The sequence below is a fragment of the Bombus vancouverensis genome, chromosome 1 (genome assembly GCF_051014615.1).
Source record: "Bombus vancouverensis nearcticus chromosome 1, iyBomVanc1_principal, whole genome shotgun sequence".
Lineage (NCBI taxonomy): Eukaryota > Metazoa > Arthropoda > Insecta > Hymenoptera > Apidae > Bombus > Bombus vancouverensis.
Window position 1 is genome coordinate 10,431,350 of NC_134911.1, and position 18,241 is coordinate 10,449,590.

The window sequence follows — 18,241 nt, forward strand, 5'->3', positions numbered from 1 at the left end:
CACGCTGTCGCTGATATGGAGACTAGGAAATTTAGAAAATCACACTATTATATGACAACGGTGGTTATGAAAATTAGTAAACCTTAAAACTGAACGAATTCTTATCATGCGATTCCTGGTATCGTTATACATGTGTATATATTATACGTGTGTATACAGAGTATACGATATAACTATCGCCACGATTTTTTCCCAAACTTCCGATAATCTATATAAAAAAAAATGCTTTGAATAAAAGTTAATCGGTTTCCAGTCGGCCAGAAACTACCGACCGAACGTACGAAGTGTCCAAAAGATTATTTCCGATAAAGAGTCAAGGTCGCGTTGCATTTCTTATACGACACTATGTATCGGAAATTGCAACATGGCACTATTAATTCTACCTTTTCCTTGGCTTTCGTACATTCTATTTTATGAAATCGAAATATTTTTCAAATTAAGTATTTCTGGCTAAAGCAGCAGTCTGGTACTTTTGTAGAGAAATTAGAAATAGAAAATCAAAATCGATTGACGTTACGTATCGACAAAAATTGACAAATTTATTTCAAAGAGCGAAGGTCAGCTAAAAATCTTGAAAATGGCGTCACTTCCTAAGATAGCTACAAAAACACCATTTGGAATCGTGTATCACTCAAAACTATGTAATTTTGCCGAACGAAATCTTTTTCCTACCATCTATCGTCACAGAGCTGTAGCTCGTCCTGTTTACGTGAGACACTCTGTATATATAGCCACTGATATAACCTAACGTAAGATAATTGTTATTCCTATCTTTTATACTTTTAGAAAAATAGAAATCTTTTCTTTATTATTGCAGGACAAAACATAACTGGCTGTTGGGATGGGTGCATTATTCAGAAGCGAGCAGATGGCCCTCTGCCAGTTGTTTATTCAACCAGAGGCGGCCTATCTTTCCGTTTCCGAACTCGGGGAAACGGGCACGGTGCAGTTTCGTGATGTAAGTTTAATTATCGGCGTAATCTTTCTTTAAATTCTTTGATATCGTAGGTAGAAGCGTTACACGGCTACATACCGGGACGAGGTTATAAAATAAAGCGAAATTCGAGATACTGAAATACGAGAGATACAAGCTCGTCTTTACACGGAGACAAATACGCAGGCAAATAAATATTTATTTTTAAATATACCACGGAAGAAGAATTTGTTCCGAGCTAGCATTCTACCTAACCTTGAACGAGCCCCTAAGTACTTGCAGTGACTCGCCAAAGTATTTCGACTCTCGCAGAAATCTTTTACGAATATGCGATATTACGCGTGATAAAACGTTTCATATGAATGAAATATACTTGAACTCTGATGGATTACGTTTAGTAAAGATCGAAAGAAATCTGAAAATTATACACGTGTATATAAAAATTGCGAGATAGATAGATACAATATATATATAGGTTATATTTATATTTATAAATATAGATATATATATATATATAGGTTGTATTTATAGGTAATACATAGGTTAGTACAAGTACACCTACACAATTGCTTTGATATTCGAACAGCATTCAAAATGGAATTTTTGTAAACTTTTCTAAGATTTTTTAAAATTCGACTAAACAACTGCAGTTTTTTGTCGTCGACGTGTAATACGAGCAACCGCATGTGTTTGCAGTATACAGGATGTCCCGCAAAACATGGTTTTAACTATTGTTCGATTTTACGACCTTGCTGTATCGCTTCCACCTCCTATGCCTCCTATATCGATAGCTTCTTCGCGAGTACAGATAATTAATTATAATGGAAGAGGATACAGGAAGTCGGGAGGCGTCGGCTACGTTACATCTCGTTTAACCAGTTAACTGCGTTTGACGAGTATACACGTCGAACGAAAGCTTTATTTCGCTGCGTTTGACAAATATACTCGTCGTCTGTATTTATTTACGCACTCCATGACTTAACCCCACGAGAGATTTCTAAAACTAAATTCCTGAGTTAACTGGTTAATGATTTCTTCGAAACTTAGTTTAACCGTGTGCACGTAATATCTGACCTGTAAGTGTCGATGTCTTTGATGTCTTTGCATTGCGTTCATTGACTGGAAACATTCACTTGCTCGAGAAAACTTGCAGTTCGAATTTAAAATGAAACGAACCTTCGTACGTGCAATGAGCATAGGGATCGAGCGAACGACGCGATTAGACAGCGCGTTTAAAATTAACGATCTTCTTGCTTACTCTCTCTGCTCTTGATTCGTTCGCAGCTCAACGGCGATGTGAATTATTTTCAACGAAAATTCGTCAACGAAGTGCGTCGATGCGACGAAATGGAACGGAAACTTCGGTACATCGAAGCTGAAGTAAGGAAGGACGGAGTACCGATTGCTGATAACCTCACCCAACTACCACGTGCACCGAATCCCCGTATGATCATAGATCTCGAGGTAAGATTTCTATTTCCTTCCTAACAATAATGTCTTAATTAATTTCCTCGCGATTATACTCTCTCTCTCTCTCTCTCTCTCTCTCTTAGCTTCTTATCGTATTCGATCTTTTAATCGTTTGTATCGATTTTATATATTGGAAAACAATTCCATTAGCATCATAACGAAACATTATCGGTATGATAATATCGACAAAAATTTCTAACCAATCTAAAATATATACAAAAATAGAATAGATAGGTAGATAGAAAAAATATATGTGCGAAGTAGAATGTATTCGTTTGTTGCGAACACGCTTATACAGAGGGCAAGGGGCCGAAAAAATTACTTTCATTAAATTGTTTAAATCGTTTGTTTTTGACACAAATATGTTCATATTAATTTCAATTATTATAATGTGTATACTATAAGAATGTATCATAAATAAACGAAACGACTGTTTTACTTTTTAATTTTATTACCGACAGAGCTCGTTATAATACAAAATATTACCATTTCTTCATAACGAGTATACTCGTCGAAAATAGCTAAATTATTAATTTGATGTCGTAGAAAAACGTAGATTAGACTGAACTACAGATCGGTAGCTGTAACGTTAATATCTATGTCCTGTAAAAAGTTGAAAGTAGATCGTTGAATATAACGTAGACGTTCGATAGAGGACATGCGAGAAATCGCGACGATAAACGAATAATTATTTCTCCAATCGTTTGTTCGTCCTCGACTCTTCGTTTCATCCATCGTATTGGAACGACAGAACGAAAGGGTAAAGAATAAAGGTATTTTATTTGGTTGCAGGCCCATCTCGAGGAAACGGAGAACGACATTTTAGAGCTGAGCCAAAACGCGGTGAACCTGAAGAGTAACTACCTCGAGTTGACGGAATTGCGACACGTGCTCGAGAAGACTCAAGTATTTTTCACGGAGGTAGCTAAAGTAGTTCACAGCAGCTTTTGCTCATAGCGTCCTCCTCCTTCGTGTAATCGATGTTACCATTCTGTAGAAGAATCAAGATTCGTATCTTCTTCTATATCAACAGGAAGAGGCCAATGACTCGATCACCAGGACGCTAATTAACGAGGAACCACAGAATCCAAGCGCGTCAAGTCGGGGACGTCTCGAGTATGTTTTCCAATTTAATAACAAATTCTTATGCATTTAAGGAAAATTGCGATATTTATTGCCATTATTTTCCGTAAATAAAGTTTATGGGAAAACACGCAAAACTGCACAGAACGTAATGTAACATTTCGAAAGTAAAGTAAATCTCTACTTAGCTTCTATTTCTTTAGTCGCCTTTGGACAATACGTAGTACAAATTTGCGTGAATATCCACAGTCCACGTACATCTGCTATATTTCGGAGATATTTAAAAAACCAACCTCTCTTCAACGTCCTTTTTTTTATGATGTCTTCCTTTATGTAGAACGGTAATCGAAGATTATGTACGAACAACGTGACGCGAGTCGTGATTCGTTGATTTTCGAATTTTCAAACTTACTAATTCGTACCTAAACTGAGAATTTTAGTTCCAATTACACAGGTTCATACGTTATAACACACACATATATATAGGGTGTTCGGCTACAGGTGCAGAAAATTTAAGGGATGATTCTTGCAGTGAAAATAAAATGAGAATCAAGAATAAAGAAATTGCGTTATCGGCTTTATTTATAGTTATTGACAATTAAAGATCGGACAAAATACCCCTGCACGCGAACAACTCACCTTGCACAAGCGAAAGGAGGTCAGCCTAGGCAGCGGGACGCACAGTGCCCCTGTGTATTATGTATATTTGAGAATGGGGGAATAAATTCAAACAAAATTTTTCTCTCGATTTCACTTTCACATTGAAATTAGAGAATATCTCAAAAATATGAACGCTTACGCTTGTAAGTGTAACCTGCTGAGCCTAACTAATCTTGTGAAATTTGATATTTTCGATATATTCAGGCCAATAAGAAAAACTTACGTTTAATGTGTGAAAGTGAAATCGAAAGGAAAATCTTATTCGCATTTGGTTGGCAAACACCCATACCAATGGAAAATTCTAAAATTTTCAAATCGCTTTCCTATAAATGATGTCTCTTGCTCTTTGATTATAAATTGTATTATAAATACAAACGACGTTGTTTTAAATTGTTTAGTTCTAGACAACTTTGGGAAAGTACTTTTCTCTGCAAATTAAAAATCGTGTAGCTTAATAAACGCTGTGATAATGAGAGATTTCGTTGCCGAAACGATACTTGCGACGATAATTTGTCTGGACAAATAGCGTTCATAATCGTATCGTTTAATGATAAAAAGGAGGACGAAAGAAACGTTACGAATAGTAGCCAGTTTATCGGTTTATGCATCAGATTACAGATTTCTTCCGTGACAAGCCACGATAAAAATTATTACAGTTCCCCTCCTTCAGGTTTATAATATTTCGGATTATTCGACAAACATTTAACGTCCTGTTAAATATTTGAATGCTAATCGTTTCGATGTCCTGCGAAAATCTTTTTTTGTTCGTTTCGAGCAATCTGAAAATGCCGGATTTTTCGATAAAAGGGGAAGAAATTTGGAAAGAGAAGGTAAGTTGCTCGATCCATCCGCAAAGGATAATGCGTGATAGAAGAAAATAATCTGTAGATATTGTAGAACTCGACGATTTTTCATGCTCTTCTTAAGAAATACCAACTGATTACGCGATGCATTTATATATCGCGAAAGCGTTCACAAAACCATTATGTCCATATCGTATGTGTTACGACAAAATATTTTGCATTTCATTTCCGTTGTAACGTCTGTCACAACGACTGTCGTGACGGCTATTATCATCATCGTCGTATTGGTAAAATTTGAAACTGAATCTGAAAATATGCGGAGAAATTACAAGAAGATATTTATTGCAGACATGTGTCTAGTAAAAAGTCAGTATATCACATGAATAACCATATAATCTTAAGCATATATGTAATATATACAGATAAGTGTTAAATATGGTTCCATTGAATATCGAGGTTTTATCAGTTTAATACGTATTTCTACTAAATAATTGAAACCTAATTTCTATATATCTACATTCTCGGATTTGTTTCAAATTTTTACAGTATGGTGATAGTCGAGTTTCATAATAATGACTAACGACATTTGAGAGAATTGTTCGTATAACTCATAATATGTACGTTCGTTCGTAAGAGATGTTTACACGTGCGTGAATAATCTCGTACGCCTGTCGTGTAATCTCTAAAAAGAAATTAGATCTTAAAGACATTAAAAGTATACATTGAAATGTAAACGTAACGTATATATCGGCAAAGAAAAAATATTTTATTTCCATAGAACAAAAAAGGTATAAATGTAGAGATAAAAATTAATAATCAATAACATTATATATATATATATGATATAGATCAAAATTAATTACAAACGTTGTTTTTAACCTCAAAACGTTGTTTTCAAAACGACGTTCTCTTTTGTATATTTTATTTTCTATAGATACCGTACTTTATTTGTTATATTTGTTACATTCGTCACATTCGTTACACTATGTGTCACTGTATTATAAATTACACCGTTACGTGTGCCAGTAATAATCGATTAATTCAATTATAACTTCTCGAAATTACCGTGTTAGTCTTATATTTTATTCGATGAAATTTTTCTTTTATAGGTTCGTTGCTGGAGTAATAAGCCGAGAACGAATACCAGCTTTCGAGAGAATGTTGTGGCGAATATCCCGTGGAAATGTATTTTTACGTCAAGCTGAGCTCGACAAGCCATTGGAAGATCCAGCTACTGTTAGTTCGCTTCTTATCTCTTCTTCTTCTTCTTCTTCTCTTCTGCTTCTTCTTCTTCTTTCCTTCTTTTGTCTTAAAACCATCGTCTAACTTTTCTTGATCTAATTTACAGAGATATAAAAATGACCTATTACTTGCATAGACTTTACGAGTAGAATTGATTCGTTTATCGCGATATTAATTCTATTCTCTTAATATATTTTTATTGTGTCTATATTCATCGTTCTCACTTACGTGTATTTATCGCTAAAATCACGTACGCAAGGATCCCAAGGATTTGGTAAGATATTCTAATTTTTCTACTTTTTACGTTGATGCTAGTATTGTCATTAGGTATTATTCTTTCATAAATCATTACGTAGAAGCTCTTTCTCTTCTTTGTACGTAATATGCGTGTAACCGAAGAGAAGATGTTTGTTTTATTCAATTAAAAAAAAAAGAAAAATAAAGGTAGGTACGTTGTTGAATTTATTAAGCTAAATACATGTCAACTGGACTATCCATGAAACAAGTAGAAGATTTTCTTTAGTTTCTGTCGCTTCAAAGTTGATTCACTTTCAAGGAATTTCACATTTTCCTATAATAATCAACCATAAAATCTTAAGTTGTTAGATTCCTTCTTTAAAGATATTCCTCCTATCGATGAACTTAATATTTTGCTATCGTTTGTAATTCTTTTTATTTGTAAATATCAGAAAATATATGTAATATCAATCGGTTGGTTTGTCTTAGGTATCGTAATTGATATTGCTTTTATGGCGTGCTTGGAAAAAGTGAGATACAAATTTACATTTAACTTCCAATTAATTATTTTATTAACAAACTGGCTATTCTTCTACCGTTATCATTGCTTTCCTTTTATTTTTTCTTTTCCCATATACCATCATTCTATATACTGTACTACCATTTAATCTTAATACCTGCTCATCGTCTTTATCTCTGTTATTAATTAAGAAAAATTACTCTTTACAGGACGTCTTATTTTGTTCTTAATACGAACTTGATCTCTGTTTTTGGTCGTTTCGGTAAAAATGAAAAGTCAGATAATTGTGACAGAAGCAGTAACTCTTATCACGATGGATGATCGTAAAATACAAATACCTAACGATTCGGGAATAATAATTTAGATTTTTGCTGATCTATTTACGCGATAGACTTTCAAGCTCGATCAATTTCATTCGAATTACAAAAAATCACAACTCCTGCACGCTCTGTTTAATTTTGCACAAATTTATCTAAGTTACTTGTATACTTTATATATCTTTTTTTATAAGATTTTAAGCATGAATGCTCAATGTTATAGCACCGATTGTTATTTAAATGTATAAATAATACAAAGAGACGAACTTTTAAATAATTAATTTGCCCTTGTAGATGCGTACATCAGGTTGTGCCAAAAGTTCCTTTCATTTTATAAGGAAATAATAGATGTAGCAATAGACTGAAACGGATCGTACATTATTCAGTAAAATAATATAAAACAAACATTATTGGGACATTTGGGACAACCTAATATTATATGAATATTGCTCGTGCTTTTTACCTTTCCATAATATGCATATAGATGTTATTACGATTAAATCGTGAAAAGGGAGAAATTTTCACGTATGAATATAATTTAATTTCATCGAAATGTCCACGCGTATGCGATGGTAAAAAACATCGTTAAAATTGAAATTTCATTAGTAAGGAGAATTAGTTAACTGTTTAGGCGTCGGTGGTTTATTCGACGTCAAGCGGTTAATAATTTATTGCAACTAGCAATTTCATTCTGCAAATATTTTTCAAATAATTGACGATCGAAGAAGATATTTATTTGCTGTGCGATATCGTAATGTTAGTTTATTCTAATCGCTATTACGGTAGATACATTTAGATATATTCACTAACATTGTCGATATCGCTAATACAATCTTGTTTGATATATGTACGTAAGTTTTGCGGATTGTTTTAGGGTAATCAAATTTTTAAAACGGTGTTCGTCGCGTTTTTCCAAGGAGAGCAGCTGAAGAGCCGCATCAGGAAAGTTTGCAGTGGTTTCCACGCGTCTTTGTACCCATGTCCGCACAGCCACGCGGATCGCGAGGATATGGTGAAAGGCGTTCGAACGCGACTGGAAGACTTGAACTTGGTGAGTCTTGTACATATGTACGTATACGGTAACATCGTTAACCATTTAGCTGTTGCGATCTCTTAGAAAACTTTGAAAACTATGTACCTAAAGTGTGTCGCAAAAGGTAAGTGATGACGAGTATACTCGTCAAACATGGAGTACGTGTGGCTGTTATAATATGAAATTAAATTGTAACGAAATCACTGTTTTTATTTCTTAATTTTTTTACCGGCGGGGCTCTTCATAACGCAAAGTATTGTCATTTCTTCACGACGAGTATACTCGTCAAACATGGAGTACGTGTGGCTGATATAATATGAAATTAAATTGTAACGAAATCACTGTTTTTATTTCTTAGTTTTTTTACCGGCGGGGCTCTTCATAACGCAAAGTATTGTCATTTCTTCACGACGAGTATACTCGTCAAACATATGGAGTACGTGTGGCTGATATAATATGAAATTAAATTGTAACGAAATCACTGTTTTTATTTCTTAATTTTTTTACCGGCGGGGCTCTTCATAACGCAAAATATTGTCATTTCTTCACGACGAGTATACTCGTCAAACATGGAGTACGTGTGGCTGATATAATATGAAATTAAATTGTAACGAAATCACTGTTTTTATTTCTTAGTTTTTTTACCGGCGGGGCTCTTCATAACGCAAAGTATTGTCATTTCTTCATGACGAGTATACTCGTCAAACACAAAGTACGTGTGGCTGATGTAATATGGAATTAAGTTATAACGAAACGATTGTTTTATTTCTTAATTTTATTACCGGCGGGGCTCTTCATAACGCAAAGTATTGTCATTTCTTCACGACGAGTATACTCGTCAAACATGGAGTACGTGTGGCTGTTATAATATGAAATTAAATTGTAACGAAATCACCGTTTTTATTTCTTAATTTTATTACCGACGCGGCTCTTCATAACGCAAAGTATTGTCATTTCTTCATGACGAGTATACTCGTCAAACACAAAGTACGTGTGGCTGATGTAATATGGAATTAAGTTATAACGAAACGATTGTTTTATTACCGACAGGGCTCTTCATAACAAAAAATATTGCCATTTCTCCATGACGAGTATACTCGTCAGAAACAGGTAGCTGGTTAACGCGGATTACGTAATTCGCTAGCAAAGTAACTACCGTAGTAAATTGATTCCCTTTTGCTTTTAAACGTTTTTTCGTTTCAAGATTCGATTCGTCGAAGTATCCAGGTATTTCCAGCTTCTGTTACGAGTATTACAATACGTACGAAAAATATTGGTCTAATTAATAAATGCTAAAATGGACCTATATCGTAGGAGATTGACAGCCGAAAAATGTTTAATTCTATATTTTGAAATACTTTCACGTAAAAATGTAAAAAGTAAGGAAGTCATTTACACTTTTCTCCAGGCTTTTTGTAAGATATTTTTCGAAAACATATTTTTCCTTAATGTTACGTATATCTCATAAATATCAATAATTTTCAGTACGAAGAAAATCGAATTTATGCGCGTTTGAATAAGTGTCGGGTCGTTTCTGATGAAAATGTACGACGAATATATGAAAACTCGGAATTCACTGGTTATATTATATGGAATGGATCGTCGAATCTTTCATCGTTGATATCTTCGTTTCCTTTTCATTTCATTCAGGTTTTAAATCAAACGCAAGATCATCGTCAACGCGTGTTACATAACGTTGCCAAGGAGTTGCCCAATTGGACGATTATGGTTCGAAAGATGAAGGCCATTTATCATACGATGAATTTGTTCAACGTGGACGTAACGAAAAAGTGCCTTATAGGAGAATGTTGGGTACCTGTTGCCGATCTCACCATTGTCCGAGACTGTCTCACGGAAGGATCGGTTGGTTTCTTCAAATTATATTATGTATACAAGTTTTACGATACGTTTCAAGAACGAAACAATTCGAATAGGAGTAACACTTCTAGTAACAAGCTACAGTTCTATACTATATTTCTTACTAATTTCGTTAGCACGTGTTAGCACAGCTTCTATAATAGAAATTTTTCCTGTTATCGTACACATCGTTCTATACACCGTTGTGTCGAACAATAAGGAAATGAAATATGGTTATTTAGAGCATTTGATAACGATGATAAATTTTCTCGTAAATTATGACCGAACACCTTGGAGACGCGATATATCTTGTGTCCTTCCTTCAACATCGCTACGATTTTCTTCAAATTTTCATGTTTTTCTATATTCGAAGAAATTCTATAATAACCAAATATTCTTCTTTCACGTCTCGTTTATATTTTGTTGGTTCGTTCAACTGAAAATATGCTTTCCCGTTTATACTATAATTAAATTATATTATAATATCATTTATCAAGTTATATCATATATTACAATAATATAATAAAAATCGCGTTGAAATTTGACTTTCTTCAGCGTCTCTGTGGTAGTACGATACCATCGTTCCTCAATGTTATCTACACGAACGAAGATCCTCCGACGTTTAACAGGACCAACAAGTTCACCAGAGGTTTTCAAAATTTGATCGACGCTTACGGCGTGGCATCGTATCGCGAAGCTAATCCAGCTCTTTATACGATTATCACTTTCCCTTTCCTATTTAGCGTCATGTTCGGCGATTGTGGACACGGTAAATAAACGTTTTACGTTTCGACACTGACTACGGTTAAGAGTGATACACGGTGTCCTAATAAAACAATGATACAGTTGGCAGTTGGTAGATGGCGCGATTGTACGTGAAAAAATAAGTCGAAGGTACAGGCTGTCTTACATGATGATCGTGCGTGAGAAAATAAGTCGAAAATATGCAATGAATTGTTTTCACTTGAGGGACTTCGTTTCCGAGAAAATCGACTTTGAATTTCCACCGAGTACGCACGCACTTGACTGTGTCGTGGTCGGATCTCTATACGAACCATTGTTTGTTTCATCCGTTTACGTAGAAATGTACGTACTAAATCAGAGGTTTATTTCTAAAAGACAACTATTAAAAGCGAGGATCATTTTGGCGTTCGAAGAACTGGAAGACTGGAAAATATGTTTTGGAAAGCGTGCACGAAAATTGAATTCGCAGAGCATTTCAAGAGTCGGCGTTTTCAACAACTTTTGCACCGATAAAGCAGATTTTCAGAATTACTAAGTAAACCTACGGCATATGGTTTATATCGTATTAAATGAAAAGCTTTCTCGTTTAACGCGTCGTTTTTCGGGAATATCATGGCAAATCGCGAAGAAAAAGAAGATCGTGACTCGCGCGTGTTTAGTTGAGAATCGACGTATTTGCTCGTTCGATATTATCGTCCAAATGTCATTTTCTTGCAAACGAAGCGTTACACGTACATCGATCGCACGTTTTTCTCTATCTTCGGCTTATTTTTACGTACGTGGCAGAATTGATCGAAACGATTGCTTCGACTCGAACGACTTCAAATCTGACCACTCTATCGGTTTTATCTCTATGTAAATCCAGTTTGCGCGGTGAGCGTAGCTTGAACGTCGAACGTAAGTTCGATCGCGCGCACCATCTACGTTGCACGTTTCTAATCAGATTCGAAATTGAAATAAAGATGAACATCGTAAAGGTAGGAAATTTTAAACTGGTTTTATATAGTCACGAAACGCACCGTGTATTTCTTATAACGTACGAATGTACGTGTGTAGATAGGAATATGGAAAGCGACGACCTTTTCCTTTTTCTTCTCTTTTTTTAGGTTTAATTTTGAGCCTGTTCGCTGTATATATGATCGCGTTGGAGAAGAAGTTTATGGCGCAAAAGTCAGCGTCCGAAATTTGGAATATATTTTTCGCCGGACGTTATATTATCCTTCTTATGGGTTTGTTTTCCATTTACACTGGCATCATCTACAATGACGTGTTCTCAAAGTCATTTAACATATTCGGGTCTAGTTGGCACATATCGTACGAAGATACAATGGAGGAAGATGATATGATTGAGTTGAATCCAGCTACCAGTAATTACGCGCAAGTGCCTTATCCATTGGGTATGGATCCTGTTTGGGTATTAGCCGAGAACAAGATAATATTTTTGAATTCGTACAAAATGAAGCTGTCGATCATCTTCGGTGTCGTGCACATGATCTTCGGCGTGTTCATGAGTATCCCTAATATTATGTAAGTTGATACAGCGATGGTTCCGGTTACGATTTCGATTTCAACGTATCATCGCTTTTTATTTATTTTTCTTTCCTTTTTTTCTTTTTTTTTTCGTTCAATCGAGTTTTCTTCATATCTTTTATTTAGCGTATTTACCTATAAGTACGGAAATATCTAACGAACACAGAGATAGTTAGAGAAGAACAAAAGAAATAATTCGATCGATCGCTACTTCGAGTTGGAAATAATTTCTTTCGAAGATTTTATCGTAGCTCTTAGAAAAGGAAGCTTCTATTTACGATAGTCGGAAATTATTTCAAATCAATATCTACGTACGTATATTCGCAGCTATGTAGGGCACACTGATGGGAATACGAAACGATCATTTTGCTTTTCAGCTTATGCAAAGTCTCGGAATAGTTCAAAAGAGGCAATGGAAAATGAATATAACTTTAACAGGGAATTTTATGTGAAACGCGCTGCATATATACATGTACGTGTATATACGTGTGCACATATGTATAAGTGTTAAAATGCTATGCACCTCGTAAAAGCAAAAGTCATAAAAGTAAGAGTCGGAGAACTGGAAATCTCGAAATCGGATAGCAATTGGACCAGTGTTATTTCAAAGGAAAATAAGTTGTGAAATTTTAATTAGTTTATCCAATTGCTTCCCTAATAATCACGCGCATTCGTGTACTACGATAAATAGGTACAGGTTTCTGTTTTTCACTTCCACAAAAAGCGTCAGTCTTTCTTTAACGAATCTATAAAAAAAACCACGTTTAAATAACATTTTCTGTCTTTTTTTTTGTTACACGTACGAGTATATTCGTCAAATATTCCAATAGAGTTTGGAGAAAACAGAAACGAAACCATGTAGATATTACACATAGCTGAAAATCGAGATGGTCCATACGTGCTAGATATTGTTCCTTAATCTGTATTTATAGGTATATATATGGACATAGGGTGTTTCGATTATCTTGGATTAAAATCGCTTAACATACGGTGATCACAAACATATTATGCGAGTTATAGGAAACATCTTGAAATTTCATTGGAAATCATGGATGATTCGAATCGGTCGATATACGCGCCAAACAGGATAATCAAATAATCAAACTTTTTTTTTATAAAATACATAACAGGTTTGCTGGAAGTATAAAGGAAACATTACCAATAAATATCGTTTATATTACTTTTTACTACAATTTTAAGTCTTTATAATAAATGGTAATTGTTTATTTCCAGCTTGATTTTATACACGACGAGTATATACGTCAACCGCATCGAGATGCATTTAGATTGGTCCGTGTATACGCGTTGAACGCACTGAACTGGTTCTTCGGTAACTGGTTCGAAAGTATCGTAAAGTATAAGAAACGTAGGACAAGTATGTCAAGTAGCGGCGGATTCTTACCGGTTCGTTAAAACCTGAACGCGTCGCGTCCTGTCGGTGAATTTCCGAAAAGAAACTCGTAATAGTACGCATGTACCTCGTATCGTATCGACGCTACCCCGCTGTGAGATGTAGGACTTGGGACTATAGTAACAAGTATCACGGCACACCCCCATCGCGGTCTGCCCGGCGTCGCGACGCTGCGCAGCATCGTGACAGTCATTTGCCATTGGCCTGCCCTTCTCCCGGGCTACGGCCAACCAAATCCAAATCCGACACAAACGTGACACGAACAGGCGTTTTGTCAGAAATTAAATATCTACCTAGAAGAAACTATAGCTAAGCGGTATGCATACGTAGGAAAAGATTATCCCGGATATCGAGATTGACGATCGTTTTGTATTTCAAGGTCATTGAAATCGGCCATCTCCGATTAACAATAATCCTATCCACGTATGTTAAGCAATGCAAGATGAACGAATCAGCCTGTGTAATAAATTTTACATAGAAACGAAATTTTACAGTATTTTTGTACGTTATACGCTATGGTAACTAGTAAGTAGTTTTCACGTTCACGAATTACCTTATTAATTACATGTGTTTCTACGTTTCCCCAACAGGCATTTCAAGAGATACTCGAGCTTATTCCTAGAATTCTTGCCACAGTTACTTTTCCTTGTTTTATTATTTTTCTATCTGGTAGTTTTGATGTTCGTTAAATGGGTTTTGTATAATCCGGCTGCAACAGGTAACGTATTATATCGTATCATACTTGTTATCGTTGCTATCTGATTTTCCATTTAATGGTGAAATTAATCAGATCCTGCTATGTATCTTCTTTTTTTTTTTTTACAGATCATAGATACAGTCCTTCGTGCGCACCATCGGTTTTGATTACGTTTATTAACATGATACTGCAGGGTCACGCTACCGTGCCGCTTGGTTGTTCGGAGTTCATGTTCCCGGGTCAGTCTATTCTTCAGAAGGTTTGCGTGATACTCGCTCTGTTATGTGTGCCTGTAATGCTTCTTGGCAAGCCTCTTCTCTTCTTATTCCAGAAGAAGAGACGAGAAGAGAGAGTCTTGGTGAGCAAATATAATTCTCGTACTATTATCTCCATTACAATGATCATGTATCGACTCAGAAACTGGATCGACAAATTAACCAGTTAACCGCGGAATTTAGTTTTAGAATTCTGTCACGGGGCTGGGTCATTGAGTGCGCAAATAAATACAAGCGACGACGAGTATACTCGTCAAAGGCTGCTAGCTTTCGTTCGACGTGTATACTCGTCAAACGCAGTTGACTGGTTAAGGAGAAAGAACGCATAATCGAATTACAGCGTAATAGGCGACTTGGTTAACCGTTTTTACATTAGCTGCTGGATTAAATGGACATTTATAAAGTACTATATCGAAATCGCTTTGTATAAAAGCTGCCAATATTTTTCAACCTTGTGCATACATCCGTATGCTTGTGCTCATACATATACATATACATACGTGTACTTTTCTTATAAATAATTCGGTAAAAAAGTAATGACAAAGATAAATAAATGGTGTCTTTAAGACTCTACAATTTTCACTCGTTTTATATAAAGTTTTCACCTGCGATCGCTTTTCAATTTCAGAGCAATGGGACTCCATCTCAAGACATCGAATTGCAAACCGAAGGTTTACAAAATAATGCGACTATTAGTCAAGCCACCGATGTTCACGAAACGGAAACATTCGGTGAAGTGATGATACACCAGGTTATTCATACTATAGAATATGTTCTCTCAACGATATCTCACACTGCCTCTTATCTACGTTTATGGGCTTTGTCGTTGGCCCATGGACAACTTTCCGAAGTCTTATGGAAAATGGTGTTAAGCAAAGGTTTGGGTGCTACCGAGGATAACTATGTAAAAAGCGTTATATTGTTTTTGACATTTGCTGCATGGGCCGCATTCACCGTCGCCATCCTTGTGATGATGGAAGGGCTATCGGCTTTCCTTCATACCCTTCGGCTTCATTGGTACGTAGGAAGCAACCAAGAAACCAGAAAACAACGAACCGATAGCCGTTAATTAACGTTCCCAAGTATTCCGGTTTTTTAGTCGATCACTGTCTAACAACGATACGCGAGTCATAGTAGTAGAATGTATAGAAAGACGAAAAAATAACGATGAAAAGCAATATCTGTATCGTCATCTCACTAACCTTGAAACGCGACTCGTCCTTTGTCTTTTCATCCATTTTAGTCGTTTCGAATAACTATTGCTTGAATTAATCGGAATAGGAACTAATTGGTAGTAGGAGACAGAGGAATGGGGGTCAGGCAACTGCAACTCTGCTAGCTGAGTAATGATTTTAACCAGCTAGCTATTTTCCACGAGTATCGCCACTTGCATCTTCCTTTCTCATTCTTTTGAGCAACGTAAATGTCTCGAACAGATACAATATATTTTCTCAATCATTCGTGCACTTACGGTAGAAATCTTTTACGAATGTACCATATATGTATGCAGGACGATAATATCAATAATAATAATAATAATAGTGATAATTTTCTTTTTTCAGGGTAGAGTTTATGAGCAAATTCTACGATGGCCAGGGTTATCCCTTTCAGCCATTCTGTTTCAAAACTATCTTAGATGCGGAAGAATCCGAAGACTAATATCGGACCACTGCTGTGATCCTCGGCAATAACAATTATAATTAGACATACATATCCATCGTGTTAAACGGAAAGACTTGTTTTTATTTTATGTATATAACCAGTTCAGCAGTATCGAATGAAATACAGCGGAAAGATGTGTCTGTTTTAGGAAATTTCTATCAGTATGTTTGAGAGCATTCTCAGATTAACCGATTGATCGCGATTTAAATGATACATCAATCGTCGTAGGAACAACGTTTAATCCAAAATAGATAGCCCGTATCGTTTCCTATTTAATCGTAAACGAATTGGACAACAGTATTGCGACATGTCTAACGTCATTTATCATTTTCCGATTCTTTTTGGAAGCTTGCATCGTGTATCGAACGTACGTATGTACCTAAATATATAGTATATAATACGCATATAGTATATATGTACCATGTAGGTACTCGGTGTACGTTGGAAAATCAATTTCGAGAAACGTATTTCAATAATACGATAAATTATGCTGTAAATTCTGATAGAACGAAACCCGAAGAGATAACGGAAGAATTTCAATGGATCGATAGGTACCGATTAATAAAACGCAAAAATTAATCGAATTAAATTGACGGAATTTTTTTGAAAATTCCGCTAAAAAGAGGAATATCTATATCGTGCTTTCTCTTCGTAAATTCTCTAAAAAGTCTAATAACATCGAACACGTAAATTCGTCGCTAGAAACTGAAGGCGGTCGTTGGATGAAACAGATTTCTTAGTTCGAGTAACATGTAATTTCATTCGTGTTTTTGTTAGATCACAGCACGTTAAGTATTAGCTGTTACGTTTCGTATACGATCCATCTATACTTGTATAATTAAGAAATAATTTATTTGTCTTATTTCTTCGTAAATATGTATCCTTCGTGAAAAATTGAAAATACCTGTACTTGTACGTAGTAGGTACCGCGACGTTCTTTAAATAATTTTTACAGCATTCTACTAAATAGGATATATACGGTGGCGAAAGTTTATCGATCGACCTTATTCACGAATCTATCAATCAGTCCCAGTATTTTTAAAAAAGAGAAATATCAAGTCAAGTTTTCCTATTAAAAATATTTTTCTATTTTTTCTTATTAACGCGACAGAAGGTAGTCGAAGAAAATCGTAAACGAGATAAAGAGAGTAATTTTTCGAAATTCTACGTCAAGGTAATTCGGAAGAGAAATTCGTCTTGGATCAACTAAGCATATCGTTGATCGGTAAATCGGTACACGTCTCGTTCATTCCATTGTTCATTGTCAAAATATGACGAAACGGTAAAAATATCGCGTAACGTAATACAATATCCAGCATACTATCTATATTCGCATAATATTATTATGCTAGGAGTATATATAAGCGGAGAGAAAAGTTGAAATCTGAGAAGGATGGCGGGAATGTACATTCTATGTTACTAGAGTACAAATTGTTGAGAGTGATTGCGAGAAGTATTGACCCTGCAACTAATAAGAAATGCCGATCGTTAGAGATACATCCAATATATTGTAGGTATTAATATCCAATGTATCCAATATAACGTGAAAAAAGAAGAAAAAAGCGATGCAAATATATATATTTTACCAATATTACGATCTTACATTCATTTCGTTTCTGCGCATTCTCTTTTATTTTCCTGCGCGCAAAGCAAATGCCACTCGTATTTGTTCATCGTAGCTCGCGTGTAGCCACTTTTCACGAATGTATCACGCGTGTCGAAATATATGGAAATTTTGTCTGAAAACTGGCGATGTAAATTTGTCA

At 35.4% G+C, this 18,241-nt stretch overlaps 1 protein-coding gene across 4 annotated transcripts in view; it reads left to right on the forward strand.

Annotated features, from left to right (window-relative positions):
* Vha100-2 (V-type ATPase subunit a family protein Vha100-2) overlaps positions 1-18,066 on the forward strand; it is a 52,950-nt gene extending 34,884 nt beyond the window's left edge. For 3 of the 4 annotated variants that reach the window (XM_033327406.2, XM_076618221.1, XM_033327405.2), the window contains exons 2-14: positions 818-958; positions 2,219-2,398; positions 3,197-3,325; positions 3,402-3,520; positions 6,060-6,186; positions 8,141-8,317; positions 9,950-10,162; positions 10,712-10,925; positions 12,007-12,427; positions 14,432-14,559; positions 14,667-14,896; positions 15,442-15,830; positions 16,376-18,066. In XM_033327406.2, coding sequence (XP_033183297.2) covers positions 842-958; positions 2,219-2,398; positions 3,197-3,325; positions 3,402-3,520; positions 6,060-6,186; positions 8,141-8,317; positions 9,950-10,162; positions 10,712-10,925; positions 12,007-12,427; positions 14,432-14,559; positions 14,667-14,896; positions 15,442-15,830; positions 16,376-16,472 — 2,541 coding nt within the window. In that variant the 5' untranslated portion in view covers positions 818-841 and the 3' untranslated portion in view covers positions 16,473-18,066. The remainder of the gene's footprint in view (positions 1-817; positions 959-2,218; positions 2,399-3,196; positions 3,326-3,401; positions 3,521-6,059; positions 6,187-8,140; positions 8,318-9,949; positions 10,163-10,711; positions 10,926-12,006; positions 12,428-14,431; positions 14,560-14,666; positions 14,897-15,441; positions 15,831-16,375) is intronic. The other variant, XM_076618226.1, reaches the window with a different exon arrangement.
* The last annotated feature ends 175 nt before the right edge of the window (positions 18,067-18,241 follow it).